Here is a 22,387-nt window from a genome sequence, read left to right as displayed (position 1 = left end):
CATGTGTCTGCTGGGATCTGTCAGTAGGTGGAAAACATTGTCATTGTTTATAATGCTCATAAGCCTTCATGGATGTGAATGACATATATTTAGAAATCAAAATAAAGCTTTAGGAAGATCTTCAATTTAATGGAAACTAGTCTAGTCATTTGGGAACCACAAGAGCTTTTTAGGGAAAATCTGCCTCTGCAAGTTGGAGGAAGTGTGGGTGTATTGGAGTCCCGGTGACACCTTGTGATGTCAGTCACCCCCTGCCTGAGGTTGATTGGCTATGAAAAGCTGAAGCAGAGTTTAAATTCCTGCACCATCAGAGAAGTGAACATCAGAACATCAACACAAGAGTGGCTTCACTGGGCATAGATTTCCTCTGTGAGAACTTCAGACTCATTGTTGAGACTTTTGGGGAAAAGTCTTTGTGAACTGAAGAGGGTAAGAAATTTTCATTTTTGAAAAATTTTAAAATGACTTCTGCTATGTTTGGAAAATATTAAACATGTATACATATTGAGAGGCATTATGCCATGCAGAAGAAAGATGGGGAGAGCTGAGCCTTGGGTTAAAATGATTCCCAGTTTTGTGCCTGATGTTTATGCCACAGCAAATAATGATATTCAAGTGACATGGTAAGTCAATAGAACCAGATGTTCTCTATATTACTCTAATTAGACCTCTGCATTCAGGAGGCCTATGGAGAGTCATTTTGAAGATTAGCTTTAATTAGCAAAACAAAATTTTACATTTAGGTTTTATGGATATAATGACGTTCATGGCCTACAAAACATTATGAAAGAATCTAAAGTAGACTAGCAGGACTTCCAAAGTATAGTCTTTTAAATTAAAATCATTTAATGCTATTCATCTAAATAGTATCCAATAATATTCATTATGAACTGAGTAACTGAAAGAAGATGCTAAGACTACCAAGGATGTGATAATTACAATGCTTTTGTATTGTCTACTTAGGTATTTGTGTTAGCATGATGCCTTGCAAACAGAATGCAATAAAATGTTGAGTATAACTATCTTTTAAAAACATTTTCTAGCATAGAAGACTTAAGAAATATATATTCCAATCCATGTGTATTTTTATTTACTGCATTTATTCCACTTCATCTATATCAGAAGTGTCTGTCTTCCATAATAGAAAATGGGAATTGTGGTCAGGCAATGCATTCTTTGTTACATCTAGAAAATCCCACATGTAATAGCAGTACTTCAAGCAACTTGTCTTTTCTTTAGGAGCAATAGCTTCTAGTGAACCATACTTTCTGTTTACCTGAGGGCCAAATGCACTATCCTACTTTGATGTGGTTGGTTGGTTAAAATGTGTGAACAGTTTTCTAAGGGCATTAGTCCACTTACCTACCCCAAAAATGGTAATGTGGACAAATGTGCCTCAAATGCTTAGACACCTTCCAAATTTGAATTTGAATTTTAGGGCACCTTGGAGTTATTTTATTGTGGTTGAAGGCATATGATGTGGGATTGATTGTAATTGACCTCAAGACAAATATAATTGGAAGGATTTGATATTTTTATTGCCTTATTTGTTTGGTTCTCTGAAATCCTGATATAATCATATCCTGGCCAAATTCCATTTTATTTTAAAAAAGTAATAATGAGGGGCACCTGGGTGGCTCAGTCAGTTAAACGTCCAGCTCTTGACTTTGGCTCAGGTCATGATCTCATGGTCTGTGAGTTCAAGCCCCATGTCAGGCTCCATGCTGACAGTGCAGAGCCTGGTTGGGATTCTCTCTCTCTCCTTCTCTTTCTCTTCCCCTCCCCCACTTGTGCTTTCTCTCTCAAAATAAATAAATAAACTTAAAAAAATAAAATAAAAAATAAAAACACTAATTGAAAGCCTAAATTAGGGTTAAAGATCTGACTTCTTTTAATGCTTGATGGCAGACTATATATTCTATGAGAGGCAACTTCAGCTCTTACAGGACCCCAGGCTGTCTTTTATTTTTGTTCAGGAAATTATTGCTTTAGGTCAGGGTGCTAAATGGTATTTCTAGAAGCACAAGCAAGTTACTGCATCTTTCTTATGTTTCATAATATTCTATCCCTAAGAAACTTGAACACTGGAAACACATACTTTCTTTGCAAAAATACACAACATTCATTAGTTTAGGGCATCCCTTAAGTTTTTTTTCCTATTTAGATAAAAGAGAATCAACAAAACAAAAATAAGAGGAGAACTCTATTGGCCTTTATCAAGTCTGGAATATTGCTAGCTTTCAGAAGAACATCAGAGATTATCACCCTACTCAAATTTCACTTTGAAAATTAAAATGGTGAACAATCTAATTTTCATTCGACCTGTGACACCAAAACCATTAGCATGTAGTTATTTTGAGAATATCACATTTAAGGGAAATGTTCCTTAAAAAATGAACCTATGAACTTAAAAAAACAAAACAAATCAAAAAACAAAAAAACTTTGATTGTGGGAACTAAGGGGAAATAGAGTGGAGGAAAAATTTTCCTCTACTCTTGTAGGGTCTCCAGCTGGGTTTAAGAATTAAACTGACATAAATCAGATTAGCTGGAGAAAAGCAAACATGTTTCATTAACATTTTTACATCTCCATGAGAGCCTTCATAAGAGAATGAAGACCTGAAGGAGTGATCACAGAAGGCTTTTCTACCTTTTAGATAAAGGAACAATACACCTGTAAAGAACTGACAAGACAAGGGGCTTTGGGCTGGGATGTAAATTACAGGGAAGTGATTAGGAAGACAGGATTAGTTTAACAAGGTTTGTACAGATTTCTCTCAGCCTTAACCTTTCTTTTCTCAGGATGAGAATGTCTTCCTTCCTCTTGGTATAGTGAAGCCAACTTTCACATGGGAGTTTCTTGCTTTCAGGAAGATAAAGGAGGATCAGAGCATCTTTCTTGCATTTGCTGTTTCCCAAAGGCCTTTAGCTCAAAATAATTTTTATGTCAAGGAAGCATATTTGGGGATGCAAGATATTCCGGTTTCCTTCAGAAGTAATATCTTTTTGAATTAGGTTTGTTTTAGATGGAGTTGAGCATTTTCATATGTTTTTCTGTTAATTTTAGGTAGAGGATTTGAAAAAGAACTAAAAATATCAAAACACAAAGACTAATATGAACTATGCTGAATTAGAATAAAGAAAATAACACAAATGAAGAACAACTATGTTGAAGTGAGATAATGCTCATGATATAAAATGGGAGAATCTATTGGACCATTTGAGCTGAAAGTAGAGATGAGCAACATTCTCAGTTTCCTTCGGATTTCTACTGTTTTCTTGAATAAATTAAAAAATAAGATTAGAGGACTTCTAGAGCTCAATGTTACAGACATTATTCAGCATATCCAGACATTAGTCAGCAATGTATTCTTATTTCTTAGATCGGAGATTAAAATCATTCAGAATATCTTAAAAACAAAAGTGATGTCTGAAATAAACTTGCAGGATTTTGCACAAAATGTATGGAAATCCATCTGACTAATTTATTAGGGCAACTACAAGGCTAACAAGTGCCGGGCAAATTATTTTTCCTTTAGATCATTTCAATAACCTTTTGCATTAGCATGTAGTACATCTATTTTTAGATACAGAACAAGTTGTTTTCCAAACCACCAGCTCTTGAGGTGTGAAATGAAGCCACCCTTCAGGAAAATACAGTTTGATTTGGCATGTTTCTCTCAGCGTAATTCACAAGTACATCCCAAAGCTCTAATCTTCCTGAGATCCTTCAGTAATGCAAATGACTGAATTTAGTCATTTAAATGAAAGAATTTAGTATAGTCTATGTATAATATATGACCAATTGTAGCACAGTAGATATTAAGAGCTTTCTGGAGCTGTACTATGTAAGCTGCCATAGTAAACCTCTGCAGATCAGGAAGACAAAAGGCAAAAACAATCTATGTTGTCTCAATATTATTTCGAAGTTATAAATGTGACTGAGAAGCAATGTGTGTATGTATATATGTGTGTATATAGACAAATGCTGATGACCTATCGATGGTATCAGTACATTTTGGGTTAGGTGTATATTTGCCAGGTTGCTGTGCCACAATAATGTGCATAATTATCATAAAAGTGAATTGATCAGAAATTTCTCGATTCCTCTTTCTTTACTTGTTCCTCTATTTGTCCTATTTTGTGTGTTAGGGAAGAAGCATTTATAGACCTTCTCACTGAAGTATTTCCAATTTGTCTCTTAGAAGTGAGGTTTCTTTTTAACCGGTTTACTGAGATATAATTCAATATATACTTTACACACTTGAAGTGTACAGTTCATTAACTTTTAGCCATTGCATAGAGCTGTACAACCTTCAGCAAAATCAGTTTTAGAACATTTTCATCACCTCCAAAATTCATTCCTTAACCTATCACTCTCAAACTCTCCTCCAGTCCTGGGCAAACACATCCTTTCTATCTCTATAGATTTGCCAATTTGGGACAGTTCATACAAAAGGAATCATACAATATTGTGCCTGGCTTCTTTCACTCAGTATAATGTTTTCAAGGTTCCTCTGCTTTGTAGCATGTATCAGTACTTCATTCCTTTTTATGGGTGAATAATATTCCATTGTATAGATACAGTACTTTTTATTTATCTATTCATCAGTTGATGGACATTTGGATGAGTTGTGCTTTTCAATAGGAAGAAAATGTCAAAAAGTTAAAGCTATATTTCTTTAGCATTAAGAAAAACATCTTCTGTCCTTCATCACAGGCAGAGTTGCCACTGCCGGCTATGAAGACCAGCATCCTGCTTTTGTTCCTTTGGGGGTTGTCCTGTGCTCTCCCAGTAAGTATCATGGCAGAGATATATGAAAAAAGGCCATTTATACCTAAGATTCCACAATTTGCATTGGCTATAAGCCAGATGGCTGGCTCTAGATGAAAACAGTAGTTTCTTAGGAAGCTGTTTTCTTTAAAATATCATCTGAATTATTCCTTATGCTGTTTATTCACATAGCTAGGATTCTCATTTTTCTTCATCATCAATGGTTCTCAAAGTGTCATCCCCTGAGCAGCAGCAGCATCAAGTAGGATTTTGTTAGAAATATAAATTCTCAGGTCCTGCCTCAGACCTACTGAGCTGTACTCTCTAAGGATGTGGCAATTTTTGGTTTAACATGGCATCTAGGTGATTCTGATTCATGCTAAAATTTGACTATCACTGCTCCTAAGTGTCCATAGCTACTGCCTTGGAAATTTCTCTGTGGGCTAACCATGTATACTAAATTTTCCAGGTAGCCAGGTATCATAATACTGAATCTGAGAGCTCTGAAGAATGGACGGTGAGTAGAAATAAAATTAAAAAATATTTTTAATTTAATATAATAGTATAACCAAATTGGCTCCACTGCAAATGTTGAAACTGCTAATGATTTAATGAATACCTTAATCTAAGATATAGGGCTATAATTTCTAGTTCATATGAAAAAAATTAGTTCATATAATGCTTTGACTTCAACTTAATAGTATAATTTGGTAAGGAGGCATTTTTTCCATTTAGCTTTATTTTCATAATGGATGTGTGCAGTAGCAGAAGGGGATGGATGACAGTGAACCAAGGCTGCTCTTTGGAGTGCCAGCTGGCTCAGCTGGTTAAGCGTCTGACCCTTGATTTCAGCTCAGGTCATGATCTCACCGTTGAGAGACTGAGCCCCATGTCATGCTCTGCACTGGGCATGCAGCCTGCTCAAGATTCTCTCTCTCCCCCTCCCTCCCCTGCTCATGCTCTCTCCAAAAAAAAAAAAAAAAAAAGACTGCTCTTAAAGGATTAGGACGAGAGATCTGTTTTACCAGGAGTTGTCTGGAAGGCAAGAGGTCAAGTCTTAGAAAGTGAGAAGAGAAAGAAGAATGAGAGGATACCAGAGTCTCTGGAATAACACCTAAATGTTGATTGCGTGTTGACTCTGAATGGCTCAAGAACCATTGCCAGGCTGTTCTGTGCTTTACATGAAAACACTGAGACACAGGGAGTAACCTAGTCTGTCTAGGTTACACTGTTAGTAAGTGTTAGAGCCAGACTTTAAACCCAGGTCACCCTGGCTCCAGAATCCACATTCTCTATCAGGGTGTTATATCCCTCTCAGGAAGGGGCCAAGTCTAGAAGGCCAGTAGGTTCTCAAGATTGAAACTACAAATAATGCTTAAAATTTTATGCTAAGTCAGAGTGTTTTGCTCATAACCTTGTTTCCTGCTGGCTCTTGCACATGATGCAGCTTGGGCACAACACTATTAGTGGTGGCCAGATAATGTCAGAGGCTTGAGATGGGGTCCTGCCCCTGCCTGAGATTAGAATAGACATTGCAGGATTTCTTATATGAACTTTCATCAGAGATGTCTTTCTGCTGGTTAATTGAAAAGTAGCCACTGCAGATCCTCCCTCTTATTCAACCAAACACTCTAGAGTACCACAAACATTTGGCATGAGAAAAATACCAATGTCTTGCTCCCTTTCATCCCTTAATTCCAAATGATAACTGACAGAGTTATCTCTGAGAGCCTGCCATTGTGCCTGCCTGCAGAGTCACAGGGCAAAGACTTAGAGTGATTATATCTCCTTCCTCTGGGGAGATACCCCTGCCTAGCATAGCTGAGAGGCTTGTTAAAGACATGTTGATAGCAGCTCCAGTGCTGTACTCTGCAGCTCATAACCATCACTTAGCAGCTTGGAACCAGGAGGGATTTGAGGATTTTGCTGTGCTTGAGGGAAAGGGGGAGTGTAGATGAGGAGAAGGCACCAGGATTAAAAAAAGTGAAATAAATCAGAACTATGCCCTGATTAAGTTTCAGACTTAGGTTTTTGGTTGTTTTTTTTTCTTTTTTTTTCCTCATGGAGGTGATCTTATGTGATTCAAGAAGTGTTTAGTGGCTTTCTCAATTCAGTTTTATCTACTACTGAATTTTATGAAGTGATGTTCTCAAAATGCATTGTTTCTTTATATCATACTGAAAAATTCTCAAGATGTTTCCAATTTCATCCTCACAGCAAGTCTGTGGAGTATGCACAGTTGTTGCTAATATTCTTAATTTATAAATAAGAAATTGACATTGGACACGTGAAGGGAATTGCTCAAATTCACAGAGTGACCAAACATTGCAGTTTACCCAAGACTTAGGGGTTTCCTGGAATATGTGAATTTCAGCACTAACATCAGACAGTTTGTTTTCAGGGATAAAACCAAAACCAAGGAGCTAATTGAGACTTAAATCTAGGTTCTAAGCTTCAATGCTGTTTTTCTTTCCTATGTTACATTTCATCCAGGTTGTATGAACAAACAGCTTCAAAGAAAGTATATTTTTTCTCTAAGTGAAGTATCAGAAACACAAAAACCTTCCCACAAGATCTTTTCCAGGCCATTGGGTCACCTCACATTCACTTTTTTTTTTTTTTTTTTGCCATTTCACCATAAAATGTCATACCTCATGTAAATGTAAAATATATGACAAGAAACTGAAAAAAAAATCCCTTAAAATGACTTTAAATATTTGCAAGACATGGTCCATCTGTGAAGGAGTAACTTGTTTTTCTTCCTTTTTTTACAGGGTCATTTGGCTCAGACACCAACACCACCCTTGGTAACTATCTTGTTCATTTTTTTGGTCATAAACATCTCATAAAGTAAATTTACTTTAACACTCTTCTCATCACCTTAGGCCATTTGGACAGCAGTAAATCCAAACCGCAAGCAACTGATGTATATCATATATTTTTCTTTCCTTGGGAATTACTAACAGGAAAAATAAACAACTTCTTTTTCCTTTTAGGAGAGCAGTGAGTCATCTGAAGAAAGTAAAGTTAGCTCAGAGGAACAGGTAATTAAACAGACCTTTCTTAACTTTTCAGACTACTTAGGAGTTGAAGGAAATGTTAGATTAAATTACCTGGCAACAATTCTAAATGTAATATTTTCTAACCTTTGGTTATGCTAGCTAAATAGTCCCAGAAAATAAGAAAAGAAAAATGAGTGGGAGAATTCAGATGTTCATTCCATATATATCACTGGGGCCAGAATGTAGACATTGTGGCTCATAGTTAAAAAGAATACACATACAAACACACACACACACACACACACACACACACACACACACACACAAATGGTCATAAACCATGATAGACAAGTAATTGTTCATTTATCACTCTAAAATGTTGCTTTTATAATTGGAGTAGTTCAGATCAGGCAGAGAAAGCCTTCTGGCTCACATGAAGCACTTGCTGGGTCTAGAGACCTCCTCCATGTTAAGTATCTTGTTGGAGGAGAGAATAGGAAATCCCTGAAGAAAGTTTAATAAAACAGCTTCTTTAGTAATGACTTGTCTAAACAGTCTCAATGGTGATTCTCGGAATGAGAAAAGCTGACTTAGTTTATAATTATATCCCTTTAATAAAAAGCTGGCTTTCTTTCTCTTGCGTGCACACTTTTTTTTTTCATTTTTCTAAGACTAAATGTCATTACTTTTTTGGCTCTTCTATTATTTTGACTAAACTCAAACCTGTGGGGCTCCAGAGATTCCAGGAACCAGGTTTCTCCCTGAAGCTTTGACCCATGTTGCACTCTACCTTCAACCAGTTAGAGGATGAATTATTTGGGTTTTTTTTTTTTTTTACCATTATTTACTAAAGGTTTGTCAAAGCAACAGTCTAGAAATTTACAGGCATAGAATTGGGGCTGTTTTCTGGAGATGTGATTTATTGCCTCCATATTCTCTGAGCTCTCAAATGAAAGTACTAGTCCCAGTTTGAGAAGTGTGCAATATGTGCCATTGAATTATGGGAACTAAAAAGATGCTTAGTTCCAGCACACCAGTGTAAATCTAGCAATGGGAAGACATATCATCATATTGTACTCCCAAATGGAAAGTCAGACATTGATCAGTAGGGGCAGGTGGAAAAATAAAAAAACAAAATTGGCAAGGATGCTCTGCTATGGGGTATGGTAGAGAGAACAGATTTTTCTAGAGCATAATGAATGAAGACTCACTGTCTTTCCTTGTCTGTGTAGAGCATACAATTGTTCGACTTATGGGGATAATCTCTCTGAGCTCACACTTAGAATAAGCTTCCCTGGTGGTCTCACTAGTTGCAGTCTTTTAGCTAAGCCTTCTACGGGCAACTCTGCCTGTGTGGGTGAAGTATAAATACGGTTTGGGTGAGATGTATATCTTACTATAATATTTTACTATCATTTTAGCTAAAGGTTTCATTATACTGCCCTAGTACATTTTTCCCCCCAGAGTTGAGAAAAAAATATTTGGGTCTTTTAAAAATCACCCAATATTTTTTAAAACTCTGTTTTAAACCAAACAATTTGATGAGTATTACAAACCATCTCTTTAATGTACAAAAAAAATTCTCTGATAGTTTCTTCCCGGGATCAGACTTACAATATGATTTGAGTTTCATAAATGTGATTTCTATAAAGGTTTTTGAGAAAATTTCTACAGCATTGAGTGAACTGTGTCTATATAAAATGGAATGACTTGAGTTTCAACTCCTCTTCCTTCCTCTTTAACCTCTGGTAGAGATGTTATTGAGCAGTAAAACTGATCATGGGCTAGAAGGAGGGACATAAGAAGAAGAAAGTAGGAAGAGCCTAGATAATACCCTCTATCAGCTCCTGGAGTACTGACATGTTTGTTAACCCCAAACTCCAGGCCAATGAAGACCCTAGTGAGAGTGCTGAATCAGAGGAGGGCCTTGATGATCATCAACATGTGCATAGACCAGCTGGTGGCCTCTCTAGGAATGGAGGAAAAGAAGGAGATGATAAAGATGATGATGAAGATGACAGTGGAGATGACACTTTTGGTGATGATGACAATGGGCCAGGACCTGAAGAGACACAAGAAGGAAACTCCAGATTCAAAAGTAATGAAGACTCGGCTGACATCACACAATCCAGGGAAGACAGTGCACCGCGAGGGGAAGACAGTGCCCAAGATACTACCAGTGACAGCAGGGACCTTGACAGTGAGAATGAGGTGAAGAGCAGGACTGAGGGAGGTGGCTTTGCTCAAGATAGTGAGAGTGAGGAACACTGGGTGGGAGGTGGCAGTGAAGGGGATAGTAGCCATGGGGATGGCTCTGAGTTTGATGATGAGGAAATGCAGAATGATGATCCAGACACTATCAGGAGTGAGAAAGGCAACCTCAGAATGAGCAGTGCTAGTGTCGAATCAAAAGGAAAGAGCGATGAGCAAGCAAGCACTCAGGATTCAGTTGACAGCCAATCAATGGAGTATCCAAGGAGGAAAATTTTTAGAAAGTCCCGCATTTCTGAGGAGGATGACATAGGTGACCTTGATGATAGCAACATAATGGAAGATATCAAGAGTGACTCCACAGAAAACACCAATTCCAAAGATGCTGGCCTCAGCCAATCCAGGGAAAACAGCAAAAGTGAATCTCTAGAAGACAGTGAGGAGAATCAGTCTCAAGAAGACAGTCAAAATGTACAAGACCCCAGCAGTGAATCTAGTCAAGAGGTTGATCTGCCATCTCAAGAAAATAGTAGTGAATCTCAGGAAGATGTAGTGAGTGAGTCCAGGGGTGACAACCCAGATAATACCACCAGTTACTCAGAAGATCAGGAAGATAGTGACTCCAGTGAAGAGAACAGCTTGAACAATCCCTCTAGTTCAGAAAGTGAATCAAGAGAGGAGCAAGCTGACAGTGAATCCAATGAAAGCCTCAATGACAGTGAATCCAAGGAAAGCCCAGAGTCCACTGAGGACGAGAACAGTTCTAGCCAGGAAGGCCTCCAGTCTCACAGTGCCTCAGCAGAGAGCGAGAGTAAAGAAAGCCAGTCCGAGCAGGACAGCCAGTCTGAAGAAGATGATGTCAGTGATTCTCAGGACAGCAGCAAATCAAACGAAGACAGCAACTCTACTGAGAGCAAATCAAGCAGTGAGGAAGATGGTCAGTCAAAAAACACTGAGATAGAAAGCAGAAAATTAACAGTTGATGCTTATCACAACAAACCCATTGGGGATCAAGATGACAATGACTGCCAAGATGGCTATTAGCATCAGCATCAGCATCACTAGCTTTCCTAAGAAGTGGCTCTCACATACAGGAGTCTTGGGGGTTGGGGAATAGGGAAATCATTATAACTATAATTTATTGATGTTTTTATCAGAAGGACAACCAGAGGCCATTTCTTTCTGAAAGGAAATGCTGGATATTATATTTGTTTCTAGAGTGTCACCAATTTATAGGGGTTTAAATACTGTCAAATGATACCAGAACACACTCAATGAGACTGGAAGCAAGGAAAGATGTACAGCTTCACAACTGAAATAGTTACTAACTCATTAACATAACAGTTATTGAGGTTCTATTATGTACCAGGTACTGTGCTAGGTGCTGGGATATAATGAAGCTTAAGGCTTGTTTCTTGCTCCTGAGGAGCTTATAGAGGGATAAATAAAGTTCAAAAGCTAAAGAGGGATACATATGAGAGAAACAAGAATTATAACAATGCAATGTGGTGAGTGCTGTAAGAGGTATGATCAAAATACATGGAAGCACAGAACATGGGACTAACTGCCTTGGATAATCAGGGAGGGCTTCAAAATAGGACACTAGAGTTGGAGCACTGCATAAGATTTCTCCATTGAAGACAGGAGAATTCTGTTTATCCTTGGGATAAGCAACAGTGAATCCTATATGATGAAATATTTAGTTTGTGAAAACACTTTCAAATTACAGCACAGGAGGTATTTTGGATAAACAAAACTTTGTTTTGATGCTTTTTGCGGAATTCCCATGAACACTGCCTCACTCACAACTGGTGATATGATATGGAAGGCTGGGTGGGAAATAGTAGAAAGAGATCCCTCTTTGAATAGATAGATAACTTTTAGCTTTATTTTTTCCCTAAAGTCAGTCTATGTGCAATGCTGGAAAACTGTTCTCTGAGTCTTTTACATATGTTGCACATAGCGAAATTGTGTACATAGAATTCAACTGATTTTTGCCAAATATCTTTTGAAATGTTACCTCAACATAAAATATGTTTTGTAATAAAGACAATAATATCTAGAAGAAACGTGTGCTTATTTTATAGTGATATTAATTATTAGGAAACATCTGTATTAAACAACTCTTCCTTTAAAACATTAAAGAGTACTTTCCTTTCTTCCATTAAAATAAATGATTTTCCTAAATTATTTCATGAAAATTTTATTTATAATTCAGGTAGAATTTTGATAAAATTACTTTATGTGTTGCTTATATTTTATTAAATATACCTGTTAGAGATAAGGAAAAAAGAAAATGAAGCAAGCTCTCAACATTGCTTAAGGCCATGCCAAAAGTTCATAATGTTTGGGTTTAACATTAGTTCTTGCTGGTATCCCAGACTGTTATTTGTGTAAACTCTGGAATCTACAGGGAAACATATTTCTTTTATTTTTTAATTATTTGAAAGAAACTACTGTACATCAGCACTTTTACTTTTCAAGTGTGTCCATTGGAATACATCAGAATTCCCCTACAAATTTATTAAGAGAATCAGGAAGATTTTCTAACCTTCAGTCTGACCCTCCCCATCCTTCCATAAGCTCAATTCCCTTACAATGTCAAAGCTGAGAATATTAGAATATTCTCTAATCCTATCTCCTGAGATTTTAATTTAGTAGGTCTAAAGTGAAACCCAGAATTCTGTTTTTAAAAGGATCCCAGGAGTTCTGATGCAAGCCCATCCACATACTTGTATTTGAGTTCTCTAGCTCAATGGATTAATTAACTGGTTCTAATTAAATTTCCAAGGGTGTACATGCAAGGAAGTAATTAACCTCTTTAGAGAGTTTAAGAAGTTTTGGGACAACTGAGGTAAACTTTGGGGAGTGACTAAGAAAACAGGGGACAAGCACATTCCAAGCACAGGGAACAAAAGAGTAGATGTACAAAATTGTTCATGGCATGTTAATGTATGACAAAAATATCTAGTCTTACCAAAGCATTGGGAAGAGAGAAGGAGAAAGGGGAAGTGATAAGATAAGAGATTGCTGGAAAGGTGAGCTGGGATCCAACATGAAGGTCTCTGAATGCCAGATTAAGGAGAACAGCCTCATTAGTGAGTACCTGCCTAGAGCTAGGTTTTCATATATGATATACATATCAAAAACATCTTTGACATCAATATTATAATTTCTCTACTCACTTTAAAAATATATATATAACAAATAGGAGCAGATGAAACACAGAAAAGCTAAGTTAAGTATCCTACTCCAAAATCCAAGAAATAGCAGAGTCTGATTCCATTTCCGTTCAATGATGAACCACTGAAAATTTTAAGCAGTGAGCATTCATGAATATATGAATATGGTCTTATCTGCTTGAAAAATGAGCAAAGAAATGCTATATTCTCTAGTTTCTCTCAGCATGTAAAGAACCTAAGAAAGTGACTGAGAAAGTCACTTTCTAATGGCTTGTTTCCCTAAACCTGTTATTTTGAGAGTCACATTAGTGGAGAATTCATTCTTACTTTCCCTAAAGATTCCCATTAAAAATTTATATGTATATATACATAAAATATATATGTATTTTCAGACCGAAGATTACTATTGAAGATTTTGTAAAAAGAAATGCCATGGTATGTTGGAGAAACTAGCAATACTGATGTCCAAAAAAGGAAGCTTATACTGAGCTCTTTAGCAAGCATGGCTTAATGTGAAGAACTCATTCAGCCTGGAAGCCACTGATTGCCACAAGGCACTAGACACTGGCTTGTATTGCTGATATCACTGGCAATGACTCTAGATGCTGCTAATAATACTGGTACTACTGATTCCAGCTGTCACTGCTGCCAGAGACCATTCTCCATGAGCCCTGCTTCACTGTATCACAAGGAAGTTCTCAATTCAAAGTCCATGATAGATTCATAAAATTGTCAGATCCTACACTAAATGCTTATGTACTAGTAAAGGGACCCTAGAAAGAAAGTATCTTCATTTTCAGTTTCTACAACACAAGATGAATTTTATCTTTTAACCAGACATGTAAGGTGGTAACGTATGTGCCATATGTAAGAGGAGGTTCAGATAGATGCTGGGTGAGCAAAAAGAATGAAAGATGTCCTACTGATGGGGAGAAGATCCATGTCTACACCCAAAGGGAAGTAAGTAACATTAATGCCATGGGAATGACCAAGTCAACTTCCATGGCTGTGCGTGAGATCCACATTGGTGAACATAAGAGAAATAACACTAATACCAAAGGGAATGTATGGAACACCAAGGGAATTTCTCATGAAATACAGGGGAACTAACATTTATTGAGCAGACGCTATGCTCTAACTCTGCACTAGGTGTCTTACTTTGGATCAGAGCTATAAGAATTCCAATGATGGGCTAGACTGGAGGCTATCCTCCTATATATAGTAAACGAACTCTAAAACTGAACTTCATGGAGGTTATATCCCTAAACCCCCTAAAATTATTTGAAATGCTGATACATGTGGGTAGAAGATCTACAATTTTCATCAGATTCTTAAAAGAGTTTATGACTAACCTGCTAGAATCCAGTCAAACAAATAAAAGAAATAACACTGACATTCATAAGATCTGCCTGGATTTTGTTTTGTGAAACTATTGTTTTCTGTAAAAATCTAAGTCAGTGCTGAGGAAAAGCTGGGAGTAGAGCTTGATTCATGTTATATGCATTACTTGCTATGGTTAGCAGCTAAAGCTATGTAAGAAGGAAGATTATGTATCATAAAATATCTTTTTGTTCAAGAAGTATTTTTTTAGAGAGAGTGTGTGCACATGCACATGCATGTGAGCAGTGGGGGAGGGGTACAGGGAGAGGGGGAGAGAGAGAGAGAGAGAGAGAGAGAGAGAGAGAGAGAGAGAGAGAGAGAGAATTTTAAGCAGGCTCCACGCTCAGTGTGGAGCCCAACACAGGGCTCAATCTCACAACCCTGAGATCATTACCTGAGCTGAAATCAAGTTGGACGCTTAACTGACTGAACCACCTAGGCACCCCAACAAATACAATTTTTAATGGAAGTATAACTGACATGTAACATATTAGTTTCAGGTATAGAACATAACAGTTCAACATTTGTATACACTGTAGAATGATCAGTAAGTCTAGTTACCATCTGTCTCCATGCAAAGTTACAATTTGTTTTCTTGTGATGAAACTTTTATTTATTTATTTATTTTTGTTAAATGTTTATTTTTGAGGGAGAGATTGACAGAGCACAAGTGGGGAAGGGGCAGAGAGATGAGAGACAGAATCCAAAGCAGGCTCCAGGTTGAGCTGTCAGCACAGAGCTCCATGCGGGGCCTGAACTCACAAACTGGGAGATCATGACCTGAGCTGAAGTGATGCTTAACTGACTGAGCCACCACATGCCCCATGAGAACTTTTAAGACTTACTCTTTTGGCAACTTTCAAATGCGCACCACAATGCTGTTTATTACATTACAGGACTTATTTTAAAACTAGAAGTCTGTACCTCTTGACCCCCTTCACCTATTTTGCCCATTGTACAAAACAGTGCCCCTCTGGCAACCACCATTCTGTTCTATGTAGGTATGTATGTATGTACATACTTATTTATTTATTTATTTTTAAGATTCCACATAGAAGTAAAGTCATATGGTATTTGTTTTTATCTGTCTGACTTACTTCATTTAATATAATACCCTCTAGGTCAATCCATGTTGTTGCAAATGGCAAGATTTCATTCTTTTTTTAATGTCTGAGTAGTATTCCACTGTATATATACACCACATCTTCTTAATCCAGTCATCCATTGATGGAGATTTATGTTATTTCAATATCCATGCTATTATAAACAATGCTGTGATGAGCATAGGGATGCATATATCTTTTTTAATTACTATTTTCATTTTCTTCAGATAAATACCCAGAAAAGGAATTAATCATATGGCAGTTCTATTTTTAAGTTTTTGAGGAACCTCTATACTTTTTTCCATAGTGGCTGCACCAATTTACATTCCTACAAGCAGTTTATGAGGGTTGCCTTTTTTCCATATCCTTGTCGACACTTATAATTTCTTGCCTTATTGATCACAGCCATTCTAACTGATACGAGGTGATATCTCACTGTGGTTTTGATTTGCATTTCCCTAATGATTAGTGATGTTGAGCATCTTTTCATGTGTCTGTTAGCCATCTGAAAAATGTCTGTTCAGGTCCTTTGCTCATTTAAAAAAATTTTTTTAAATGTTTATTTATTTTTGAGAGAGAGAGACAGAGCTTGGGTGGGGGAGGGGCAGAGAGAAGGGGAGACATAGCATCTGAAGCAGGCTCCAGGCTCTGAGCTGTCAGCACAGAGCCTGATGCAAGGCTCGAACCCACTAACTGTGAGATCATGACCTGAGCTGAAGTGGGATGCTTAACCAACTGAGCCACCCAGGCACCTCTAGATCTTCTGCCCATTAATCAATTTTTGCTTGTTTGCTACGGAGTTGTAAGTGTTCTTTATATATTTTGGGTATTAACCCCTTACTAAATATGTCATTTGCAAATAATTTATTACATTCAGTTAAGTTGCTTTTTCATTTTCTTGTTAGTTTCCTTTGCTGTGCAGAAACTTTTTAGTTTGATGTAAACCCACTTGTTTATTTTTGCTTTTGTTGCCTTTGCTTTTAGAGTCAGAATCAAAAACTCATTGTCAAGACCCATGTCAAGGAGCTTACTCCCTATGTTTTCTTCTAGAAGTTTTATAGTTTCAGGTCCTACCTTCAAATCTTTAATTCATTTTGAGTTAGCTTTGTGTATGGTGTAACACAGTAGTCTAGTTTCATCCTTTTGCATGTGGTTGTCCAGTTCCCCAACACCATTTACTGAACAGACTGTCCTTTCCTAATTGTATATTTTTTTCTGGCATTAATTAATTGAACATCTGTGCCTGGATTTATTTCTGGTCTTTCTATTCTGTTTCATTAATCCATGTGTCTATTTTTTATGCTAATACCATACTGTTTTGATTGCTCTAGCTTTGTAATATAGTTTGAAATCAGAGAGACATATGATAATTCCAGCTTTGCTCTTCTTTCTCAAGACTGCTTTGGCTATTCAGGATCTTTCATGGTTCCATACAGATTTTAGGATTTTTTTGTTCTATTCTTCTGAAAAATGCCATTGGTATTTTGATAAAGATTGTACTGAATTGAGGTGGCTGGGTGGCTCAGTTGGTTTAGCGTCCGACTTCTGCTTGGGTCATGATACCATGGTTTGTGAGTTTGAGCCTTGCGTCAGGCTCCTTGCTGTCAGCACAGAGCCCACTTCAGATGCTCTGTCCCCTTTTCACTGTCCCCCCCCATTTAAAAAATAAATATTAAAAAATGAAAAAAAATAGATTGTACTGAATCTGTAGACTGCTTTGGGTACTATAGACATTTTAACACTAATTCTTTGAATCCATGAATACAAACTATCTTTCCATTTATTTGTATCTTTTTCAATTTCCTTTTAATTTTTATTTTTACATTTATTTATTACTGATAGAGACAGAGTCCAAGTGGAGGAGGGGCAGAGACAGAAGGAGACACAGATTCTAAAGCAGCCTCCAGGCTCCGAGCTGTCAGCACAGAGCCCGACAAGGGGCTTGAACCCACAAACCGTGAGATCATGACCTGAGCCGAAGTCGGACGTTTAACCGACTGAGCCACCCAGGTGCCCCTTTTTCAATTTCTTTCATCAATGTCTTATAGTTTTCAGAGTATAAGCCTTTCACCTCCCTGATTAAACTTAGTCCTAGGTATTTTATTCTTTTTGATATAATTTTAAACGAAACTGTTGTCTTAATTTCTCTTATAGTTTTAGTATATAGAAACACAACAGACTTTTGTATATTGATTTTGTGCCCTGCAATTTTACTGAATTTATTGGTTCTAATAGTTTTTTTGGTGGAGTCTTTAGAACTTTCCATATATAATATCATGTCATCTACAAATAGTAACAGTTTTACTTCTTCCTAATTTGAGTGACTTTTTTTTTCCTTGTCCATTTCTTTGGCTAGGACTTCCACTACTATGTGTAATAAAAATGGCAAGAGTGAGCATCCTTGTCTTGTTCCTGATCTTAGAGGGAAAGCTTTCAGCTTTCACCATTGAGTATGATGTTAGCTGTGGGCTTGTCATATATGGCCTTTATTATGTTGTGGTACATTCCTTCTATACCTACTTTCTTGAGGGCTTTTGTCATAAATAGATGTTGAATTCTCTCAAATGCTTTTTCTACTCTATTGGAATGATCATATGATTTTTACCTGTCATTTTGTTAATGTGGTATATCATGTTGATTGATTTGTAGATGTTGAACCATCCTTGCATCTTTGGAATAAATCCCACTTTATTATAACACATGATCCTTTTAATGTATTGTTGAATTTGGTTTGCTAATGTTTCATTGAGGATTTTTGCCTCTGTGTTCATCAGGGATATCTGGCTGTAATTTTTGCGTGTGATGGCCTTGTCCGGTTTTGGTATTAGGATAATGCTGCCTCATGAAATGAGTTTGGCAGTATTACCTCCTCTTCAATTATTTGGAAGTTTGAGAAGGATAGGTATTACAGCATCTTTGAATGTTTAGTTGAACTTACCAGTGAAGCCATCTGGTCCCAGGCTTTTGTCTGATGGGAGGTTTTTTATTACTGACTCAATTTCCTTACTAGTAATCAATCTATTCAGATCTTCTGTTTCTTTATGATACAGTCTTAGAAGATTGTATGTTTCTATAGATTTATCTATTTCTTCTAGGTTGTCCAATTTATTGGTATATAATTGTTCACAATAGTCTCTTGTGATCTTTTGTATTTCTGTGGTATCAGTTGTTAACTTTTATTTGACTCCTCTCTTTTTTTTCTTGGTGAATTTTTCAAGGAACTAGCTCTTAGTTTCATTTATCTTCTCTACTGTCTTTTTGGTCTCTGGTTTATTTCCACTCTGATCTTTATTATTTCCTTCCTTCTACTAACTGTGGGCAACCAGAGCCATGTGATCAAGGACTGTTCTCTGTGTGGACTGTGTGTGTCTGCCAACTTAGTGGGGTAGTGGAAGAGCATAGGGCTGGGGTGCTCCCACTGGCTTTAGCAGAGTAGCAGGAAAATGCCGTGACTGTGCATGTCCCAAGTGCCAACAAGGAAGAAGGATTGTGCAAAAATGGCACTGACCAGCACCTTTGCCCCTAAAGAGAGTCCTAACACACCCCTGCCCATCCAGTAGACACTTTAACATTATCAAATGAATCTCCTTCACATATAATATAGGTGCTTTTTAAACTGCTGCTTTTGCACTGGGCGCAGGGCTAGTGAATCTTCAATGCAAGCCCTTTAAGAACAGTATCTCAGTACCTCAGAGCTCTCTGGGTCTCCTGAACATAAGCCTCATTGCTTTTCAAACTCACATGTCTTTCTGGTGAGGTCTCAAGAATGGAGGTGCCTGATGTGGGGCACGAATCCCACACTTGTCAGCGAAAAGCTATGGGTTTGTTCGATCCCTCTTAATTGTGATCAGAGGTGGGGTTTTTGGTGAGACTGCATCTTTGCCTCTCCTACCCATCTCAATGTGGCTCTTTTATTGTTTGTTGTGAAGGAGGTTTCAGCTACTTTTCAGGTCTTTTTCAGAGGGACTTGTTTCATATGTAGCTGTAGATTTGGTGTGTCTGTGGGAGGAGGTGTTTCAGGACCTTCCTATGCCACCATCTTGGACAATATTCCCTCAAAGAGATACAATTTTTTAAACTTAAAAAAAAATTAAGTTAGCTAACATACAGGATAGTATTGGTTTCAGGAGTAAAACCCAGTAATTCATCACTTACATATAACACTCAGTGCTCATCCCAACAAGTGCCCTTGTTAATGCCCATCACCCAGTTAGTTCATCCTCCCATCCACCTCCCTTCTAGCAACCCCCAGTTTGTTCTCTGTATTTAAGAGTCTCTTATGGTTTGCCTCCCTCTCCACCTTTATCTTATTTTTCCTTCCCTTCCCCTATGTTCATCTGTTGTGTTTGTTAAATTCCATGTATGAGTGAAATCACATGGTATTTATCTTCCTCTGTCTGACTTATTTCACTAAGCATGACATACTCTAGGTCCATCCACATTGTTGCAAATGGCAAGATTTCACTCTTTTTGATCGCTGAGTAGTATTCCATTGAATATATGTATGTGTGTGTATACACACACACACACACACCCCACATCTTCTTTATCCATTCATTCATCAATGGACATCATTGGGCTCTTTCCATAATTTGGCTATTGTTTATAGTGCTGCTATAAATATTGGGGTGCATGTGCCCCTTCAAATCAACATTTTTGTATCCTTTGGATAAATAATACCTAGTAGTACAATTGCTGCGTCGTAGGGTAGCTCTATTTTTAATTTTTTGAGGAACCTCCATACTGTTTACCAGTGTGACTGCACCAGTTAGCAAGGAATAAAAATTTTACATTTCTTAAATGTTAATAGGAAACATAATAAAAATATTCTCTAAATACAATTTTAAACCATATAGTTCCTATGTATTCCAATTATATTTAGATTCTGTGTAGTATGTAGATACTGTAGAGATTGAGAATTATCCAGTGCCCATTCTCCTCTTCTTTGTGTTAGTAACAGAAATCTTTGGTTTTCAATTAGGTACATAGGTGTTCCGTTCTCCTTCTCAGCGTCCTTGCAGCTAGGCACACACACGTGGCTGAGTTGTGGGCAACAGAACATTAACAGAAGTGGTGTGCTTTGCCTCCTTCCTTTCCTCTCTTCCCACTGACTGGAAACTGGCAGCTGTTGAAATACCCTCTTTGTAACGAAAGGCACCCTCATCTTAGTTGTTTCACGAGAAAGAAATGAAGTTCAATCTTATTTATTTATTTATTTTAATATATGAAATTTATTGTCAAATTGGTTTCCATACAACACCCAGTGCTCATCCCAAAAGGTGCCCTCCTCAATACCCATCACCCTCCCTCCCCTCCCTCCCATCCCCCCATCAACCCTCAGTTTGTTCTCAGTTTTTAACAGTCTCTTATGCTTTGGCTCTCTCCCACTCTAACCTTTTTTTTTTTCCCCTTCCCCTCCCCCATGGGTTTCTGTTAAGTTTCTTAGGATCCACATAAGATTGAAACCATATGGTATCTGTCTTTCTCTGTATGGCTTATTTCACTTAGCATCACACTCTCCAGTTCCATCCACGTTGCTACAAAAGGCCATATTTCATTTTTTCTCATTGCCACGTAGTATTCCATTGTGTATATAAACCACAATTTCTTTATCCATTCATCAGTTGATGGACATTTAGGCTCTTTCCATAATTTGGCTATTGTTGAGAGTGCTGCTATAAACGCTGGGGTACAAGTGCCCCTATGCATCAGTACTCCTGTATCCCTTGGATAAATTCCTAGCAGTGCTATTGCTGGGTCATAGGGTAGGTCTATTTTTAATTTTCTGAGGAACCTCCACCCTGCTTTCCAGAGCGGCTGCACCAATTTGCATTCCCACCAACCGTGCAAGAGGGTTCCCGTTTCTCCACATCCTCTCCAGCATCTATAGTCTCCTGATTTGTTCATTTTGGCCACTCCTGACCGGCGTGAGGTGATATCTGAGTGTGGTTTTGATTTGTATTTCTCTGATAAGGAGCGACGTTGAAGTTCAATCTTATTTAATCCACTGTATTTGGGGATCTCCTAATTGTAGTAGCTTAATCTATATTCTCACTAACATGTACGTAGCAGTGTATAATCAGAGACTATGTGAATATAATTTTAAGTGCATAGTATTTTAGATTTCTTACCAGAAACACTGGGTAATCTTTCCTTTACTTAACTGAAAAAAATGTGTTCTTTAATTGTGCTCTCATGATATTTTTATGTGTACTCCATAGGCTTTTATATTATTTAGATAAAATTAACTTTTAGACTATAAATTATTAATTTGATATAGAAAAAATACACAATAGAGTCAGTTAAAATAAATAAAATATTTAGCCTTTGCCAACATGGGTAATGAAGAAAATGCCACAGTGCATAAACTATTCCTTGAGAACAAATGGTAGTTATACCAATGTTTCATGAAACTGCTAGAAACCATTTGGTAAATTTCCACATCAAGGACTAAAATTATTGGTCAAATTTTCAGTTTGAGACATTGATTATTCAAGTACAATTTGCAAATCTGGCTATTGTGAATGAGTGTAATGAAAATGAGGTAAGGATGTAGATCTGCTTCTATTTCATTGTAAGCTGTCTACTGGTTCTCAGCCCTGGTTGCACATCACCTGACTAGTTAAAAAAAAAAAATAAGTCTTTACTTAGACTCCATACCAGAGATTCTGACTTAAGAACTGGTCTAAGTTTGGGCTTTGACACTGGTAGTTTTTGAAGTCCAACATAATTCTA

The 22,387-nt window shown here is 37.3% G+C and overlaps 1 protein-coding gene across 1 annotated transcript; it reads left to right on the top strand.

The window, feature by feature from the left end:
* The first annotated feature begins 290 nt into the window (after positions 1 to 290).
* Positions 291 to 12,056, top strand: DMP1 (dentin matrix acidic phosphoprotein 1). The gene is made up of 6 exons (XM_015067468.3): positions 291 to 429; positions 4,721 to 4,795; positions 5,244 to 5,291; positions 7,549 to 7,581; positions 7,771 to 7,818; positions 9,661 to 12,056. Exons 2-6 carry the CDS (start codon positions 4,742 to 4,744, stop codon positions 11,029 to 11,031), a joined length of 1,554 nt encoding a protein of 517 aa, XP_014922954.2. The 5' UTR covers positions 291 to 429; positions 4,721 to 4,741; the 3' UTR covers positions 11,032 to 12,056.
* The last annotated feature ends 10,331 nt before the right edge of the window (positions 12,057 to 22,387 follow it).

The sequence above is a fragment of the Acinonyx jubatus genome, chromosome B1 (genome assembly GCF_027475565.1).
Source record: "Acinonyx jubatus isolate Ajub_Pintada_27869175 chromosome B1, VMU_Ajub_asm_v1.0, whole genome shotgun sequence".
Taxonomy (NCBI): Eukaryota; Metazoa; Chordata; class Mammalia; order Carnivora; family Felidae; genus Acinonyx; species Acinonyx jubatus.
Note: the sequence above shows the minus strand (reverse complement) of the source record. Positions and strands in the feature narration are given on the sequence as shown.

Bases quoted from the DNA above. Each gene is read 5' to 3' on its own strand.
- DMP1 (XM_015067468.3), top strand. From the start codon at position 4,742: ATGAAGACCAGCATCCTGCTTTTGTTCCTTTGGGGGTTGTCCTGTGCT. The intron at 7,582-7,770 runs GTAACTATCTTG...TTTTCCTTTTAG, and splicing joins AGACACCAACACCACCCTTG to GAGAGCAGTGAGTCATCTGA. The intron at 7,819-9,660 runs GTAATTAAACAG...CCCAAACTCCAG, and splicing joins AAGTTAGCTCAGAGGAACAG to GCCAATGAAGACCCTAGTGA.